This window comes from Pseudophryne corroboree, chromosome 7, assembly GCF_028390025.1.
Source record: "Pseudophryne corroboree isolate aPseCor3 chromosome 7, aPseCor3.hap2, whole genome shotgun sequence".
In the NCBI taxonomy this organism is placed as follows: domain Eukaryota; kingdom Metazoa; phylum Chordata; class Amphibia; order Anura; family Myobatrachidae; genus Pseudophryne; species Pseudophryne corroboree.
Window position 1 is genome coordinate 426,185,884 of NC_086450.1, and position 12,301 is coordinate 426,198,184.

Below are 12,301 nucleotides of genomic sequence, written 5' to 3' on the forward strand. Positions count from 1 at the left end.
GGAATCCCAGCGAAACAGGACTATTACTACTTGTGGGTGGGAATATCCTCTGGCGAGCGCAGCAAGCCACCGAGCCCGTAGCATGACAAGCGCAGCGAACCAGCACGGGGACTCTTCGCGCATGCCCTGCTGCCGGCATTCTTGCGGGCGGGATGCCGCTGTCAGGATATTGACAGCCGGCATCCCATCCGCCGGTAAACCATACTTAATCCGACTGAGGTGCTATTTAAATCACCTTTGCACTCAGTGATCGGGACAGACGGAGTGAAGGAGGGAGGGTTTCCACCGGGTGGAGGGGAAGGAGCAGAGCTGCCCGATCACTGTGGCTAGCAGTGATTGGGATAAACTGGGGGCAGAGCCGTGGCGGTTGCAGGAGGGCTGCCAGGTCCCTCTGAGTGGGCGTTTCTGGTCGCATCACTTGCCCAGCATGGTATGGTCGCATCTGATGCGACCATGCCAGGCAAGTGGTTAAGAGGTGTTTCTACATGCGTGTGGCTTAAGCAAGATAACTTACATTTCAAATCACATGCATAAACACAAAGCATTATGTTTAAAGGCAATTTTTCCATGCAATAAAAATGCAATACAGACGACAGCATGTATGTAGCTTTACCAAGCCTGGTGACAGTCATTCCACATAAACTGCACCACATTACACCAAGACATACATACTGAGTAGGTTTCCGGCCATAGCAGATACAAATCTTCACTATTTGTCCGCTTCGGGTCAAACCAGATTACTCACCACATTCCAGAACAGTGGGTTGAATATTATGCAGGCTGTAGCAAATAAAAAGTTGTATTCCGTGAAGTTCACATACTGCGAGAAATCTGCCATGATGGAGAGGTCAATCTACGAGATAACAGGTCATGTAATCAGCAGTGATGGAATATAATTCACTTACATTAATAATCCATGTTCTGGAAGGGACATACATAAAAAAAAAAAAAAAAAGGAATCTAAGGGGGACATGTACTAAGCAGTGATAAAAGCGAGCCAGTGGAGAAGTTGCCCATGGCAACCAATCAGCATTGACGTAACATTTATAATTTGCATATTATAAACGTATACAGAGCAGCCGATGGGTTGCCATGGGCAACTTCTCCACTGGCTCACTTCTCCCACTGCTTAGTACATGTCCCCCTATGACTGTTGGTGGCAGCGCTCCCACCCCACAACGGTCCGGACACGCCTGCGTTGTCCTGACCGCGCCCCTCCAACGGCGCACGCCCTCTCCTGCCCCGCCTCTACCTTTCAGGCAGAGGCGATCGTAGCCCTGAGATGCTTTTAGCATCTCACTGGGCTCCCTGGGTGCGCGTGAGCTCTCCACAAATAAAGTCAGACTGCGATCGCTGCAGCTATACAGTCTGAATTACCCCTTTAACGTGATATAGAGAAAGACAACATTAGGACCAGGAACATAGAGCCTTGGAGAGTGATAAATTGCATGGTGATAAAGTAACAGCCAATCAGCTCCTACATATCATGTTACAGGCTGTGCTTGAAAAATGACAGTTAGGAGCTGATACTTAATCACCATGCAATGTATCACTCTCCAAGGCTTGATAAATCTGGGCAATAAGCGTCAGAGTCCGCCCTTCTGACCAGCCCTACACTGTCCCGCAATGATGTACACACGACAACTGCTCGGCTTCCTTCCCATCTAAATATCACACAGATTTTCAACATAAGCTAGGCTTTTTATGCGGGCTGGGGCCTACGTGCTCACTGGCTTATAGACTACCCCGGCATAGCAATTAACGGACACCTGCTGATGATTTTTTGTTTGTTTGTTTTTGTATCTAAACTAATTTATTCCAGTCAGATCTACTACAGGAGGTAGCACCAGGGGTGTATCTACCCATTGGCCAGGATGGCACTCGCCAGGGGCGCCAGGCAAGGTGGGGGCGCCGCCTGGCTGTGCCACCCGCTGCCAAATTGTAGGAAAGCAGTACTGTCAGACTGTACCTGGTGAGAGTCTGTTACTGCTGGAGCGGCACCGGTGTCCAGCAGTACCGCACTTGTAATCAGACTCAAAATAAACTACAGCTCCCAGCAGCCCTTGTTGCTGGGAGCTCCCGGCAGCAAGTGCTGCTGGTAACTGTAGTTTATTGTGAGTCTGATTACAAGTGCGGTGCTGCCGGACACCAGTCTGATTACTAGTGCAGTTCGGTGCTGATGGACACGCCGGCAGTAACAGACTGTCACCAGGTACACAGCAATTGTTATATAGCACAGTGCTATAGATCTATTTGTTGTTGAAGATAATAAAAAAGTGTTAGTGTTTGGGAGAAGGGACTGTAGTACCTGGAAAACTACATGATTTTCATGCATGTTAGATGTAAGTAAGTAGTAAGTAAGCGAAAACTTTAACTTGTTGAGTGTAATAAAGAAAATACATATCTTTTTTTTTTAAATCAAGTAATTTTTTTTTTTTATTGAGTTTTGTAACACATTGACACAACAAGACAAAACAACAACATTGAATTAAACTTTCTCTATCGTCCTAAGTGGATGCTGGGGTTCCTGAAAGGACCATGGGGAATAGCGGCTCCGCAGGAGACAGGGCACAAAAAGTAAAGCTTTTACAGGTCAGGTGGTGTGCACTGGCTCCTCCCCCTATGACCCTCCTCCAGACTCCAGTTAGATTTTTGTGCCCGGCCGAGAAGGGTGCAATTCTAGGTGGCTCTCATAAAGAGCTGCTTAGAGAAGTTTAGCTTAGGTTTTTTATTTTACAGTGATTCCTGCTGGCAACAGGATCACTGCAACGAGGGACAGAGGGGAGAAGAAGTGAACTCACCTGCGTGCAGGATGGATTGGCTTCTTGGCTACTGGACATGAAGCTCCAGAGGGACGATCACAGGTACAGCCTGGATGGTCACCGGAGCCTCGCCGCCGGCCCCCTCGCAGATGCTGAAGCAAGAAGAGGTCCAGAATCGGCGGCTGAAGACTCCTGCAGTCTTCTAAAGGTAGCGCACAGCACTGCAGCTGTGCGCCATTTTCCTCTCAGCACACTTCACACGGCAGTCACTGAGGGTGCAGGGCGCTGGGGGGGGGCGCCCTGGGAGGCAAATGTAAACCTATATAAGGCTAAAAATACCTCACATATAGCCCCCAGAGGCTATATGGAGATATTTAACCCCTGCCTAAATACAATAAATAGCGGGAGACGAGCCCGCCGAAAAAGGGGCGGGGCCTATCTCCTCAGCACACAGCGCCATTTTCTCTCACAGAAAGGCTGGAGAGAAGGCTCCCAGGCTCTCCCCTGCACTGCACTACAGAAACAGGGTTTAAACAGAGAGGGGGGGCACTAAATTGGCGATATAAATATATTAAAGATGCTATAAGGGAGAAACACTTATATAAGGTTGTCCCTATGTAATTATAGCGTTTTTTTGGTGTGTGCTGGCAAACTCTCCCTCTGTCTCTCCAAAGGGCTAGTGGGGTCCTGTCCTCTGTCAGAGCATTCCCGGTGTGTGTGCTGTGTGTCGGTACGTGTGTGTCGACATGTATGAGGACGATGTTGGAGGAGGCGGAGCAATTGCCTATGATGGTGATGTCACTCTCTAGGGAGTCGACACCGGTATGGATGGCTTATTTAGGGAATTACGTGAGAATGTCAACACGCTGCAAGGTCGGTTGACGACATGAGACGGCCGACAAACAATTAGTACCGGTCCAGGCGTCTCAGAAACACCGTCAGGGGTTTTTAATAACGCCCATTTACCTCAGTCGGTCGACACAGACACAGACACCGACACTGAATCCAGTGTCGACGGTGAATAAACAAACGTATTCCTTATTAGGGCCACACGTTAAGGGCAATGAAGGAGGTGTTACATATTTCTGATACTACAAGTACCACAAAAAAGGGTATTATGTGGGAGTGAAAAAACTACCTGTAGTTTTTCCTGAATCAGATAAAATAAAATAAAGTGTGTGATGATGCGTGGGTTTACCCCGATAGCAAATATTGGCGTTATACCCTTTCCCGCCAGAAGTTAGGGCGCGTTGGAAATGAATAAGGCGCTCACACGCTTATCAAGTGGCGTTACCGTCTCCAGATACGGCCGCCCTCAAGGAGCCAGCTGATAGGCAGCTGGAAAAATATCCTAAAAAGTATATACACACATAAGGTGGTTATACTGCGACCAGCGATCGCCATCAGCCTGGAGATGCAGTGCTGGGTTGGCTTGGTCGGTTTCCCTGACTGAAAATATTTGATTGATATAGAGCATTTAATAGGATGCATTATATATTTATGTATGCGAGATGCACAGAGGGATATGTGCACTCTGGCATCAAAATAAGTGCGTGATCCATATCTCCCAGAAGATGTCATGGACACGACAGTGGTCAGGTGATACATATCCCATACGACACATGGAAGTATGGCCGTATAAAGGGAAAGAGTTATTTGGGGTCGGTCCAACGGACCTGGGGGTCTCGGCAACAGCTGGAAATCCAACCTTTTTACCCCAAGTTACATCTCAGCAGAAACAGACACCGTCTTTTCAGCCTCAATCCTTCCGTTACCATGAGGGCAAGCGGGCAAAAGGCCAGTCATATCTGCCCAGACATAGAGGAAAGGGAAGTAGACTGCAGCAGACAGCTCCTTCCCAGGAAAGGAAGCCTTCCACCGCGTCTGCCAAGTCCCCAGCATGACGCTGGGGCCGTGTAAGCGGACTCAGGTTAGGTGGGGGTGTAGTCTCAAGAGTCTCAACGCGCAGTGGGATCACTCGCAAGTTGACCCCTGGATCGTACTAGTATTATCCCAGGGGTACAGATTGGAGAGTCGAGACATCTTTTCCTCGCAGGTTCCTGAAGTCTGCGTTACCAACGGCTCCCTCCAACAGGGAGGCAGTATTGGGAAAAATTCACAAGCTGTATTTCCAGCAGGTGATAATCAAAGTACCCCTCCTACAACAAGGAAAAGGGTATTAGTCTTCCACACTATATGGTGGTACTGAAGCCAGACGGCTTGGTGAGACACAGTCTAAATCTGAAATCTTTGAACACTTACATAAAGGTTCAAATCAAGATGGAGTCACTCAGAGCAGTGATAGCGAACCGGAAAGAAGGGGACTATATGGTGTCCCGGGACATCAAGGATTACCTCCATGTCCAAATTTGCCCTTCTCAACAAGGGTACATCGGGTTCGTGATACAGAACTGTCAATATCCGTTTCAAAAGTTGCCGTTGAATTATCCACGGCACCCCGGGCCTTTACCAAGGTAATGGCCGAAAAGATGACTCTCTTCAAAGAAAAGGGCATCTTAATTATCCCTTACTTGGACGATATCCTGAAAGGGGCAAGTTCCAGAGAACAGTTGGAGGTCGGAAAAGAACTATCTAAAGTAGTTCTACGATAGCACGAGTGGATTCTAAATATTCCAAAAATCGCAGCTGTTTTTCCGATGATACGTCTGCTGTTCCCAGGAATGATTCTGGGCATAGTCCAGAAAAAGGTATTTCTCCTGGAGGGGAAAGCCAGGGAGTTATCCGACCTAGTCAGAAACCTCCTAAAACCAGGCCAAGTATCAGTGCATTAATGCACAGGAGGCCTGGGAAAAATGGTGGCTTCTTACGAAGCGATTCCATTCGGCAGATCTCACGCAAAACATTTTCAGGGAGATTTGCTGGACGAATGGTCCGGATCGCATCTTCAGATGCATCAGCGGATAGCCCTGTCTCCAAGGACAAGGGTATCTCTTCTGTGGTGGTTGCAGGAGGCTCATCTACTGGAGGGCCGCAGATTCGGCATACAGGATTGGATCCTGGTGACCATGGACGCCAGCCTGAGAGGCTGGGGAGCAGTCACACAGGGAAGAAACTTCCAGGGAGTGTGGACGAGCCTGGAAAAGTCTCTTCACATAAACATTCTGGAACTAAGAGCAATCTACAATGCTCTAAACCAGGCGGAACCTCTGCTTCAAGGAAGACCGGTGTTGATCCAGTCGGACAACATCACGGCAGTCGCCCATGTAAACAGACAGGGCGGCACAAGAAGCAGGAGTGCAATGGCAGAAGCTGCCAGGATCCTTCGCTGGGCGGAGAATCACGTGATAGCATTGTCAGCAGTATTCATCCCGGGCGTGGACAACTGGGAAGCAGACTTCCTCAGCAGACACGATCTTCACCCGGGAGAGTGGGGACTTCATTCAGAAGTTTTCCTCATGATAATAAACCGTTGGGAAAAACCAATGGTGGACATGATGGCGTCTCGCCTCAACAAAAAACTGGACAGGTATTGCGCCAGGTCAAGAGATCCGCAGGCAATAGCTGTGGATGCGCTGGTAACACCTTGGGTGTACCAGTCGGTATATGTGTTTCCTCCTCTGCCTCTCATACCAAAGGTATTGAGGATTATACGGCAAAGAGGAGTAAGAACGATACTAGTGGCTCCGGATTGGCCAAGAAGGACTTGGTACCCGGAACTTCAAGAGATGGTCACGGACGATCCGTGGCCTCTACCTCTGAGAAGGGACCTGCCTCTGCAGGGTCCTTGTCTTTTTCAAGACTTACCGCGGCTGCGTTTGACGGCATGGCGGTTGAACGCCAGATTCTAAAAGAAAAAGGCATTCCTGAAGAAGTCATTCCTACCTTGATTAAGGCAAGGAAAGAAGTCACCGCAAAGCATTATCACCGCATTTGGCGGAAATATGTGGCATGGTGCGAGGGTCGGAATGCTCCGACGGAGGAATTTCAACTGGGTCGTTTCCTACATTTCCTGCAATCAGGATTGTCTATGGGTCTCAAATTGGGATCTATTAAGGTTCAAATTTCGGCCCTGTCTATATTCTTCCAAAAAGAATTGGCCTCAGTTCCTGAGGTCCAGACTTTTGTCAAAGGAGTACTGCATATACAGCCTCCTGTGGTGCCTCCGGTGGCACCGTGGGATCTAAATGTAGTTTTAGATTTCCTCAAATCCCATTGGTTTGAACCACTTAAGAAGGTGGATTTGAAATATCTCACATGGAAAGTGACTATGTTACTGGCCCTGGCTTCGGCCAGGAGAGTATCAGAACTGGCGGCTTTATCTTATAAAAGTCCTTATTTAATTTTCCATTTAGATAGGGCAGAGCTGCGGACGCGTCCGCATTTTCTCCCGAAGGTGGTGTCAGCGTTTCACCTGAACCAGCCTATTGTAGTGCCTGCGGCTACAAACGACTTGGAAGACTCCAAGTTGTTGGACGTTGTCAGAGCTTTAAAGATATACATTTCAAGGACGGCTGGAGTCAGAAAATCTGACTCGCTGTTTATACTGTATGCACCCAACAAGTTGGGTGCACCTGCTTCTAAGCAGTCGATTGCTCGTTGGATTTGTAACACGATTCAACTTGCACATTCTGTGGCAGGCCTGCCACAGCCTAATTCTGTTAAGGCCCATTCCACAAGGAAGGTGGGCTCATCCTGGGCGGCTGCCCGAGGGGTCTCGGCATTACAACTCTGCCGAGCAGCTACGTGGTCAGGGGAGAACACGTTTGTAAAATTTTACAAATTTGATACCCTGGCAAAAGAGGACCTGGAGTTCTCTCATTCGGTGCTGCAGAGTCATCCGCACTCTCCCGCCCGTTTGGGAGCTTTGGTATAATCCCCATGGTCCTTTCAGGAACCCCAGCATCCACTTAGGACGATAGAGAAAATAAGAATTTACTTACCGATAATTCTATTTCTCGGAGTCCGTAGTGGATGCTGGGCGCCCATCCCAAGTGCGGATTATCTGCAAGACTTGTACATAGTTATTGTTAACTATTTCGGGTTATTTTGTTTAGGGAGCCATCTTTCAGAGGCTCCTCTGTTATCATACTGTTAACTGGGTTTAGATCACAAGTTGTACGGTGTGATTGGTGTGGCTGGTATGAGTCTTACCCGGGATTCAAAATCCTCCCTTATTGTGTACGCTCGTCCGGGCACAGTACCTAACTGGAGTCTGGAGGAGGGTCATAGGGGGAGGAGCCAGTGCACACCACCTGACCTGTAAAAGCTTTACTTTTTGTGCCCTGTCTCCTGCGGAGCCGCTATTCCCCATGGTCCTTTCAGGAACCCCAGCATCCACTACGGACTCCGAGAAATAGAATTATCGGTAAGTAAATTCTTATTATAACAATTGCCATCAATAAACAGGTATTTTCAGATCACAGTTCGGTGTGCGTGTTATTTCTTTTCGCATATGTGTACACGACATAGAATATCAATATTATTACGAATGTCGCTCAAGTGCTCAATACCTGCCCGCCCAGCCATGTGCTACTCCAGCGATCCCACATCTCCGTAAATCGAGAGGTGGAACCCCGTATTTTATACATATGCCTCTCATGACGAATTACCTCGTTCACCAACGCCCTCCAGTGCTCCACCCTAGGCACATCTGCCGAGAACCAGACCCTAGCAATAACAACTTTTGCCAGCGTAGTGAGACACAGGACATATTTATACAGTAAGACAGAGTGTGTTTCCTCAAGATCTAACCCAAACAAGCATATACCAGGATCTAATGTAGGGAGGGACGGTGCTGTCATGATCACATCACTCCACACTTTACGCCAAAAAAGGGAAATCTCAGGGCAATCCCACAGTAAGTGCCAAAATCCGGCATCGGCTGCCCGACACCTGGGGCAGTTAGAATCTTCCCTAAGACCAGCCCTCTGCATAGTAACTGGAGTACGATAGGCCCTGTGTAAAATATAGAAAAAAACCTGCTTATATCTTATACACGGCGTAGTGTATCTAAGGGAGCTCATAATCTGGAGCCACTGCTCATGGGACAAGCGCCCCAAATCAGTCTCCCATTTAATACGGAGATTATTTAATAGATCGGGGTAGCTTCTATTATTTAAAGCAGCATATATGGTAGACACCCTCCCCCTCTGACTCAGAGAAGTAAGCATCGTCCTAACAGGTGAGTCAACAATCAGTGGTGGGCCATGAGGGAATTGAGTTTGTACAGCATGTCTAAGCCGAAAATACCGGAACAGAGCAGTATTAGGTACATCAAATTCGATCTTCAGTTGCTGAAATGACTTCAGCACTCCATCGTGGTACAGCTGACCCAGCGCCACGACACCCCTAGCAATCCATATATTATCTAGCGACATCTCATATAGCTCAGGGTATGCACTATTGAACCACAATGGAGTACCGGCATCATGTCCCTCCCAATCATATAAAGTGTGTGCATAGCGCCAGATGAGCAAGGCTTGACGCAACAGGGGAGGCAAGCCAGGCGCTGAGAGACCAGAGAGGAGAAGCTGAAGAGGAGAAAGAGAGAAAGTAGGAGAGCACTCCGCCCGCTCAGCCAGAAACCCCCTCACCGTAGTACCCAGAGAATCCCCGATCCATTCACTCAGATGAGACAGCTGAGCCGCTACATAGTATAGTCTGAGATCAGGGAGACTTGCCCCGCCGGACATCTGAGATCTGCATAATGTCCTGATAGAGACTCTCGCTGGCCTGCCACCCCATATAAATGAGGACAGAACGCCCTCTATAACAGTAAAGATCTTCTTGGGGAGGTATACCGGAGAATTGTGTAGAGCATAAAGGAATTTTGGCTGCATCACCATTTTAAATAGATTAACCCGACCCAGGACAGACAACGGTAGTTTTTTCCAGCTATGAGCCTTCTCTTTAAATGTCGCTAGAATGGGGTCAATATTTTGGGCCACATAGCTACGCGCCATAGGAGTAATCCAGATGCCTAAATACTTGAACCGCAATGTCCATTGCAAAGGATACGCCCCCTGTGTATTTTCCGGGAGAAGGCCAGAGATGGGGAAAATGTGGGATTTGTCCCAGTTAATTAGTAGACCGGAAAAGATACCAAAATTTTCCACTACCTGTAACACTGCTTGTAGGGAGTCATCAGAGTCTTGCAAAAAAAGAAGCATGTCATCCGCGTATAGCGCTACCACATCCACATGACCCCCAATCTCAACGCCCCTGACCCTACCATTACTGCGCAGCAGGCCGGCCAACGGCTCCACGGCGATTGCAAACAGTGCAGGAGATAGGGGGCAACCCTGTCGAGTGCCCCTCTCCAACGCAAAAAGCTCAGACGTGAAACCATTAGCCGTCACCCGAGCCACAGGCAAGGAATACAACAACTGGATAAAGCTAATAAATCGAGGGCCAAAAGCAAATTTCTCCAGCACCCCCCACAGGTACCTCCATTCTACGGAGTCGAACGCTTTGGCCGCATCAAGGGACACCACCACCGCGTCCGACCCCACCACATCACCCCTCTGGAGATGACAGAACAGTCTACGCAAATTTTGGGCCGTGGACTTACCTGGCATAAAGCCAGTCTGGTCCGGGTGAATTATTGTTGCAATTACCAAATTCAATCGAGATGCCAAGATTTTTGCCAGTATCTTGACATCAGTATTGAGGAGGGAAATGGGTCGATAAGACTCGGGGAGCAGGGGGTCCTTCCCTGGTTTCAACAGGACAATTATATTGGCCTCGGCCATAGAGCGCGGGAGAGCCCTACCCTCTAAGAGTAAGTCAAACAATTGTAGGAGATAGGGGGCAAAAAACGTACTGTATTTTTTATAGACTTCCCCCGGAAGCCCATCGGATCCCGGTGCCTTAGACGCCGGGAGAGACAGGATCGCAGCCTCCACTTCTTCCAACGTGATAGGTGCATCCAAAGCCCCCGAGTCCTCCCGGGACAAGCATGGCAAGGTCAACTGGGCCAAAAAATCCCGAAGCTGATCGTCAGAGTAACTGGCTCGGGAGGCATAGAGCGAGGAGTAATAACTACGGAACGTCTCCGCCACCATTGAAGAAAATACATATCTTACCTATTTCAAGGACATGTATATCAGTTAACAGGAAGCACTTCTACCATCCAACTAATGGTGTTTGGTTAATGGCTGGGTCCATTTGAGGCTCATCTCATTAGCATTTCATTCGGAATGCAGTCAAGATGCCGGTGTTTGGCATCCCGGCGGTCAGAAAGCTGACACCAGCATCCCGAAACTGCTCGGAATGCTGATGCTGGCATCCCAACACAGATAGCGATGCAGAATGCCAAAATCCCGATCGAGTTGGTGCCAAAGTCTCCACTAGCAAGCGACGTGGGAGAGTTAGGGTTAGGCTGTGAGGGTGAGAGGGTTAGGGTTAGGCTGCAGGAAGGTAGATTAGGAAGGGTGGGTTAGGCACCACTGAAGAGGCTTTTGGTGGGGGGGGGGAGGGGGGCAGGTTAATGTCAGGCTGTGGGAAAGGTGGGTTAGGGGGGAGGGATGGTGTAACGTGAATACGAGACACTACTGTGCGGTGTAATGCGAATAAGGGACACTACTGTGTGGCATAATTTGATTTGGAAGTACTATTGTGTCCACGCCCTTCCCCCACAAGACCATGCCCCATTTCCAATACTCACAACTTATTCCAAATGAGTGTAGGGGGCGGGCGCCAGCCCCTTACTTTGCCAGGGGCGCTCGGACCCCTAGATACACCCCTGGGTAGCACATTGTCCTACTAAGGTTGTTGGTCAACACTCTGCTGTGTAAACCCTTTTCTGGCAGAGAATCTTTGGGACTATCAGGTGGTTAGATGAGGGACATGTTTTTCCCAAAAGCACACAGGGACGAGGATCCAGGGAAAAGCTTGCACTGAATGTATTCAGATTACACAGGTTCTGTGGCTGATCAAAACCAGGTGAAATGCAGGCTTAAATGAAGCCAGCAACAGAACCTGTGTAATACACGAGTGTCTCGGTTCAATTGGATAGTATGGTAAGCCTATTTATGTACCTGGGAACTCAAATGTAGCTTATCCAATTAATAATGTCATAATAGGACTTTGTCAGGGGCGTTTTAAGATATGAGTGGCCCCGTGGGCAGACTCCGGGTGGTCCCCCTCCTCTCCACAGCGCAGGTCTCCGGAAACATGGTGCCCACCATGGTCCGGAGACAAATTTCGTACTGCACATGCGCTACGGCCATTTTGTGTATGATTTTTGCAGCATCTACTGTAGCTACAGCGGCTGCAGCGCCCGTCGCGGGACTCCAGAAAGGTTAAGTATTAAAACAGCATGGGTGCAATGTGTGCAGTGTGGCCACCCCCTGGACCCAGGGACCCATGTGCACCCATGATAGAAACGCCAATGGACTTCAACCAAAAAGGATTCATTTGTTCCTCTCTTATAGAGATAGAAAGTGGAGTATACAGTAGTATACAGTGCTTTTACAAATCTAAGTCCCAGAATCCTGACCCTCAATATGTATTTTACAACCCAATGTCATGTTCAGTTCCTGCTCACCAGGAGGAACAGAATTAAACATCTCAATGCA

General features: G+C 48.6%; 1 protein-coding gene across 1 annotated transcript in view; it reads right to left on the reverse strand.

Annotated features, from left to right (window-relative positions):
- PEMT (phosphatidylethanolamine N-methyltransferase) overlaps positions 1 to 12,301 on the reverse strand; it is a 445,039-nt gene that overhangs the window by 423,962 nt on the left and 8,776 nt on the right. Inside the window, exon 2 of the mRNA XM_063934839.1 lies at positions 746 to 853. Within this exon, the coding sequence (XP_063790909.1) occupies positions 746 to 838 (93 nt within the window). The 5' untranslated portion in view covers positions 839 to 853. The remainder of the gene's footprint in view (positions 1 to 745; positions 854 to 12,301) is intronic.